Raw genomic sequence first — 7,894 nt, forward strand, 5'->3', positions numbered from 1 at the left:
TTATGCATAATAATGAATAAATCTTTGGGCCAGAGCAAGCAGGGACTGAGCGTGTGGGGTTGACCAGAGCAAGCAGAGGTCCTAAAAATTCAATTCCCAACAACCACATGAAGGCTCACAACCATTTGTACAGCTACAGTGTAATCATATATATAAAATAAATAAATCTTTTTTTTTAAAAGGGGGGCCGTTTCATTTGAAAACAAAAGAAAACCGAGGCTCTAAACTGACTTTATGGAAGTTTATACATCCACTATCCAAGGCTTCGTCTCTTCAAATGTAAAAGGAGTTCAATACCTATGACCTCAGTGGCAATCGAGGGGGTCCAGCATTTAGGAGGATCTCTGAACCTGTTCTGCAGAAACATTTCAGAACATCAACACTGAGATGTTTCTTTTTCTTTAAGTCATTTCAGGTGATTTTTATCTGAGTTCTGGACAATGAACAGAGCTGAGGTACTAGTCTCACACTAGAATAAAAACCCACAGAAGTACTATGACAGTTTTACACATATCTACTTCTTAAATAAAAGCCAGATATGATATCAGTCATTGAGACAGGTGCACGGCAGAAAGCTGAACTCTTGAATTAAGAAAAGGAAACTTACAAAATACCAACTCAAAAGTTACACGCCTATCTCAAAGCCTATCTCTGAGAAGAGTGTAAGAAATACAGCGACTAAGCTGTGTCTCTTCACTCCTTGTTTCAATACTTTCTGAAATCTATTCAGATGAAACGATGTGGGTGTCTACCAGAAGCAGCAGCAAAACTCAAGGGCAAGTAAACAAACTAGAGCAGATGGGGCTCTGTGAGTTCCAGGCCAGTCAGGGCTACACAGGAAGGCCAGTCTCAAGATAAATAATAAAGTGACTAAGTAAATAATGCAAAACTAATCAAATTGTAACCTTCTGTTTACCCATCCCCATCACAAAAAGACTTATGAGGAGCACCAACTCTGTGCTGTGTGACTTACCGTGTGGTAGCCTCTAGGCAATGGTGGCTTACCCACAGGGTAAGGGTCCACTGTGTCAATAATTGTTTGTCTTTCACCTTTCTGGTTGATCTTTCTAAATCTTCTCCGTGACTGCCTGTGGGAAGCTTGACGCTGGAAATATTCTTCATTTTCATCCATATAGTCCACCTGAAATAAAACCCCCGAGATATTTCATTTCTCCAATCAGACCATTCCACATTAACACCAGATTGGAAAATAAACTTACAAATGGTCTGCTTTCATTCATTCTGCAGCCGTGTCTAGACAAACGTTAAATGTGTCTGCACATCTCTGAGGCTAACTGGCCTGCAGTGACACTTGGGTGAAGAGGCATTCTCAGTTCCACTTAGGACAATCTGGGTTACCATGGAAGTCTGTAGTTTCGGGGGAAGAGACTTTAAGTAGACTTTGTGCTGATTTCCGAGTCAAAGAGGTCATGGGGTATGACCACACTTTATGAATACAGCCACTGCTTGTCATAACTTTAGTGTGTGTGTGTGTGTGTGTGTGTGTGTGTGTGTGCATGCGCACACACACAAATCTGATGCATTTGAGAAACTTTGTAAAACCCCCTGAAACCCTGAATGAATCAGACACTTCCAGCAGGATGGCTCTAGGGGACCAGGTTCCTTTTCCGCTTACACAGCATGCCTTCGGTTTCTTTCTGCTTATGTAGTATTAATTGCTTAAAAAAAAAAAAAAAAGCCAATTCCTCCTTCTACACATCTAAAAATTCTAGTGAGCGCACTAACAAGGAACAAGCTAAGTGAAGTGAGCTCATTCCGGTTATGGTCTTCAGGATTGCTCACCCAGAGGCTATGCTCACAGTTCCTGTAATACTGTCAAAGTATGAACCCTCAGGAACTTCACGAAAAGAAAAGAAAAGAAAAGAAAAGAAAAGAAAAGAAAAGAAAAGAAAAGAAAAGAAAAGAAAAGAAAAGAAAAGAAAAGAAAAGAAAAGAAAACCCATGAAAACAGCATTGACAGGAGTAAAAAATCTCGACTTAAAGTGTTGGAAAGTCCGATGATATGTCCATGGTTTTCATAATCTTAAATTTTTACCACCGCCATTTTATTTTCTCATTTTATGAGATTTGGCCCCAATTTTTTACTAGGTTCAGAGAGGAAGTTCTTACTGCTGACAAAATCTCTCTGCAGCATCTTGGGGGAAGATTGAAATTGCCCCTAAAAACTTGACCTGGAGTTACCTACCAATATTTAACCAAATGTGATCAAGAGAGTTCCATTATCACCATGGCTATGCCATCATTTACTTTATGATATTTTCCTTCCTGAACAAGAAGACAGATGAGGACACAGAGCCATCCTGAAGGAGGCTAGAGAGGGCTGGTACTGTACCCACCCGCCTTTGCTTTGGTTACCTTAAAACAATGTCTAATACCCTCTCCTAAATTATTTGTATGCAGTAAGAAAGAAGTACCACAGATGGTTTTGCTTTAATTCTTTACTAAAATAATTATGTTGCTAACATCTTTCTTACCTTTCCATATGAAGCCTTATCGTAATGTATCTTAAATCACTCTATTATGAGACAAAGGCGTCAGCAGGTCTCTAACATCCTCTCAGTTAAAGGAATTCAGGAACATGTTCAACGCATAAGTCCCTCAGAGCTAAATTTCTACAGTCCCAGGGTGCCCCCAAATAACCACTGACTGAATTATAAAGTTCAAATACCAAACACTATCCCTTTTCAACTTTCTATCTTCTATACTTAATAATTATAATATTACAATTGTGAATTAAAATTCATAATTATTAAGTAAATCTGCTACAAAAATACAGTGCTTTATGATGAATAAGTAGTTTGTGAAAAAGCTTTCACTTTTTACTTTTTTCTGAAAAATACTTGAGAAAATTAAAAAGTTCTCAAAGAGACATTCTTACCACAATCATTTCAGAAGGCTCTAAGACGATGCATTCACAGCCACGCCTAAAGCTTCCTGCAGAACGCTTGCCAAAACTAGAAAGAGGCAAAGAAAACAAGATTTAGGGATCAGGAAACATGAATTAGGAACTCTAGCTAACCTCCATCTAAGGGAATTTTTTTCAATTACAAAAACAACACATTAAAAGTGTCTTTCGTCGTGATTAGACAAAGAAATAACAACAAAATAACTTCAATTCCTAAGTTTCAATCATGTTTTTTCTGGAAATTTGTTTTCAAATTAATAATGTAAACAAGGAAGAATTAACACAAGCATGTTTTGTGATGGTCGGTTTGAAATCATTCTCAATGAGGTGAAGTTTTAGAATATTCCAATACAGATAGAACTGGCACCATTATGAACTACAAAATGTTTATAAAATATAAGTTACAGGCAATCCCCTTTTCTAAATTAATATGCTGAGACTAAATATCCCTTCCACGAGGCAGTGTATTTATTTTCTAATTTCCCTGATCAAGTTATTCTAAATGTTTTAAGAAAAAGATGCCAAGCTAGGAGAGGAGGTGTGCACAGATGTGAGTGCAGATGTGTGTGCAGATGTGTGCATGAATTCCCTCCCTGAGAGAGCCACCCTGGGGACTCAGAACATACTCCTCCATCCCATCTCCCACTTTAATCCTGGAGAAGAGTGTTTTTCTTGTTTGTTTGTTTTGTTTTGTTTTGTTCTGACATTTTCTTTACAAGTTAGAACCCACATGTGCCAAAGCAGTTCCAGCCTTCCTTCTCCATCTATGAACTACCTGTTTGTATCACTACTACAAAACCCTCTCCTTTTAAAGCTTCAATGAAGACTGAATACATACATTTCACCATGTTACATGTATATGTTTTAGTAATATTTTATTTAGTTTGCTTAGTACACACGGTAACTGTAGACAAACAAGGTTTCAGTGTAATCCCTCTGCGCACGCACGTGTGGTCTTACCTGTGCATCCTTCTATTACCCTGCTCCTTTCCCCACTCCCTCTGCCCTGCCTCCTCTCATCTCCCTCCCGCTTTCTGTGTCTTGTGCTTTTAATACTGAAGCTGCATCTGAGAGAAAATATGTGACATTTGTCTTTCTGAGACTTGTTTATTTGGCTTAACATGATAATCTCCAATTCTCCATTTTCATGCAACGATAAACATCTTATCTTCTTTAGACACAATGAAAGCCCATACTCCACATATTACACTTTAAACATCTTTTAAGGAAAAAACACATTTCCAATAACAAATTTTAATTGAACACTTTTCCCCAACACCAAGTTAACCAGGCATTCTGAGGAGATTCTCCGTCCTTTTATAGGGCCCCTATATCATGACGTGCAATATTTCACATAGTAGGAACCAAGCTATGAAAATCAAGAGATCCCTCCGACCACTTCATCTGTCAGTTTTATTCATTTACATGAGGGGTCACCAGTCAGAGTAGACTCATCAATTATGTTCTTCAGGGTTCAAAACTTGTTTTATGAAGATCAAACCCAGAATTATAGATAATACCATTGGAAAAATACTTTCTAAAACACTCACATACATTCAGACATATTCAAACATACATACTGTAGCATGTCTTACAAAGTAGAAAACTTCTACCAGTAGGGTAAAGAAATGACTTAGTGGTTAAAGCCCTTGCCATACAAGCAATAAGACTGGAGTTGAGATCCCAGAATCCACTGCAAACCTGCATGGCTGTTGTGGTGAAAGGGAGGTCAGAGGATCCCTGGAGCAAGCTGGCTAGTGAGACTAGCCATGATGTAGGAGTTCTGGGACTGACAGAGAGACACAATCTCAAAGAAGAAAGTGACTCCAGTCATCAGCCTCAGGACACCACGGTACTCAACAACTTGAAAAATAATTTTGGCATATTAGTAGAATACGTAACAGGCTTACCAATATCATCATTTTAATCCTATTACATGACTAGGTAAAAATGTATACTGTATATTTAAGGTTTGTTACTAAGTAACTTAACATCAAAATCTAAAAATGAAGGCAAGGGGTGCTGTGTGGCTCAGTGTGGTATGTGCAATTAGCAAGAGCACCTCCCAGGTTCAACTGCCAACACCTCAAAATAAATAAGCAAGCTCAAGCACAACTGGGAGATTCAGTTGTCATATTTCATTCCATTTCTGACCTAGACAATTTTATAAGCACGATTGCTTCTTTTGAAAATGTGGAATGGCACAGTAAAGAAATCATACATATTTGTAAAGCATACAATGATCCTACAATACCTGATAAAGGAAATCAAAACCTGCTGCCACAGGGTTGTTCACAAACTTCAGCAGGAAAAGGTGATCCCCACCTTCAACACTAGCAAACTCCACAGCGCTGCAGGTATGCACAGTTCCTGTACCAAGTCCCCACGTCCTATTCTACACTGCAAATCCTGTTACCAACTAGGGTTTAGCTTCTAGAATTTCATGACTTTCAGTTGAATTAACATGCAAAGGTTACACTGTATAATATCTTCCCGGGAGAGTCTGGGACATGGTAGCTACAGGTGAACTGATAAACTACGTCCACAAGACTCACATCCTGTAGACATGTGTCAATAGGGAAAACAATTCTCCAGCACATTATTTCTCAAAATACGCTAAAGGAGAGGCTAGCACCCTTGGAATAAATCTAAGCAAGGCATTTGTCTTTTTATCAAACAGCCAACTGAAGTGAGGAGAAGGGTCAGTTAGTTACATCGCAGCTGGAAGCATAAGGATCGGAACTAGGATCTCTAGAGACCACTTGTAAAATCATGAAGCCAGTACAATGGTATCCACAGCCCTAGTGCTAGGGAAGTGCTAGGACTCCACTATCTGTACAGCAGAGCTCAGTGCAATATAATTCACAATGGCCACATATGGAAACAACTCTATTAACCAAACAAACAGTGTTGTGTACACATAAAATAGACTTCAGAATGCTGGTGATGAGTCTGGCTCCACAGCCCAGGCTAGCTTCAAAGCCATGCTTCGCCTGCCTCAAGCCTCCCAAGTGCTCGGCGTACAACTGCGTGACACCATATGCAGCTCACAATGGAGGACTGTTCAGACATTAAAAGGGCTGAAGAACTGACACATGATACAAATGGATGAAGCTTAAAAATATCACCCGGAGGGCAACAAGCCAGTCACAAAAACTCCACTTAGAGGAATTAGCCAGAATAGACAACTTCACAGAGGAAGAAAGTGAGAGGCCGCCAAGGATGGAGGGAAGACAGAAGGGCGAGCCCCACAACTAGCTTGTTTCTTTTAGTGGCTTTAGGTTTCTTTACAAAGAGTAAAGAGTAAGGAAACGCAGGAAGTCAAAACAAACAACCAGAGTGCTTGCCTACCACTTAAGGCCTGACCATGGTTAGAACCCCCCAGGCCACACACCAAAACCTTAGGTTGTCTGAGACTGGACCACCCCACTGAGAAACACTGCACCAAAGTGACCACCGCAGTGAACGTACGTACGTGAGAAGACATGGGGAGGGCACACATATAACAGACACTCAGTGAGTGTCCCGAGCAACCAGTTATAACCTATGTTTGCTTTAACTCAACATAACCACATTTTCCCTTTTGTCCATGGACAATAATAAGGCTCTTCCATATTATTTCTTACATGTAAAGTGTTTTGCTGCCCACTCCTCTTAACGTGTTCACTGGACAGGTAATCAGTATTATCAACATAAGCCCTTTAATTAACATAAGAATTTACAAAATAAAATTCACAAAATACAGCCACTATTTCTTCAGTAGTTTACAGTCCGTGGAAGATGAGTATTCAAACAGCTGCAACCCAATGACAGCCCAGACTGGCCTTCAGTGAGAGGCAGCTCTCAATGGCCAGGCACACTTGCCAGCTAGCAGAGAGGGGAAAGGCAGCTCAGCATTTGTAATTCACAAAGCAATTCAAATTCAGCAAAATCACATAGTGCAGGAAGAGCCTTAGGTCAGATGAAAATACCCAGAGATTTGAATGTCAAAGCCATACAGACCAAGTGCCCTCTGGCAGCGCCTGCCCTGAGTGCAACCTACAGATAGGTTAACTGCTGCCACTTTGAGCTTTCAAAGATACAGTGTTGTTTTGTTTACTTTTGGATTAAACACTTTAAAGTCATCCCAGTCTTTACAGTAGTTTCAGTTTTTGTGGGCACCTGTGAGTAAAACAGAAGTCAATGTGTGTATGTGCACATGCACATACACTTGCCAACATGCCAGGTAAGTCAGAATCCTGTTGGTCCTTTTCGATCCTAGACACTGGCTTTTGACAGGCAGCTATGAAATTGAAGAGGGATGTGAGGGTGGGGCAAGTACGGTATGAGTGTTCTTAAAGAAGTTGTTCTCTGCAAACACACTGCACAACTTTGATTTCAGTGCTTCACCTTCAATGTAATTCCAGTACATTCTTACAATCTTTAATATTAAACAGCCACAAAATGACAGCTAAGTTACACAAGTCCACATTTGTCAACTGTTGGCTCTCTCAGCCTTATGGAAATAACAGCATGCAAGACCTGTTGCCAGCCATATCGGTTGAAAGATCAGCAGCAGCACAGCACTCAGCACATAGCACAGCACACAACACACAGTACACAGCACAGCACAGCATACAACATACAGCACACAGCACAGCACACAACACACAACACACAGTACACAGCACAGCACAGCATACAACATACAGCACACAACACACAGCACAGCACACAACACACAGCGAAACAACACACACTACACAGCACAGCATACAACATACAGCACACAACACACAGCACACAACACACAACACTCAGCACACAGCACAGCACACAACACACAGTACACAGCACAGCACAGCATACAACATACAGCACACAGCACAGCACACAGCACACAACACACAGCGAAACAAAACACACTACACAGCACAGCACAGCATACAACATACAGCACACAGCACAGCACACAACACACAACACACA

At 40.4% G+C, this 7,894-nt stretch overlaps 1 protein-coding gene across 1 annotated transcript in view; it reads right to left on the reverse strand.

Annotated features, from left to right (window-relative positions):
- Rapgef2 (Rap guanine nucleotide exchange factor 2) overlaps positions 1-7,894 on the reverse strand; it is a 175,411-nt gene that overhangs the window by 60,980 nt on the left and 106,537 nt on the right. The window contains exons 6-7 of the mRNA XM_029538030.1: positions 2,900-2,975; positions 974-1,141 (exon numbers count right to left, since the gene is read on the reverse strand). Coding sequence (XP_029393890.1) covers positions 974-1,141; positions 2,900-2,975 — 244 coding nt within the window. The remainder of the gene's footprint in view (positions 1-973; positions 1,142-2,899; positions 2,976-7,894) is intronic.

The sequence above is a fragment of the Mus pahari genome, chromosome 4, assembly GCF_900095145.1.
Source record: "Mus pahari chromosome 4, PAHARI_EIJ_v1.1, whole genome shotgun sequence".
In the NCBI taxonomy this organism is placed as follows: Eukaryota; Metazoa; Chordata; class Mammalia; order Rodentia; family Muridae; genus Mus; species Mus pahari.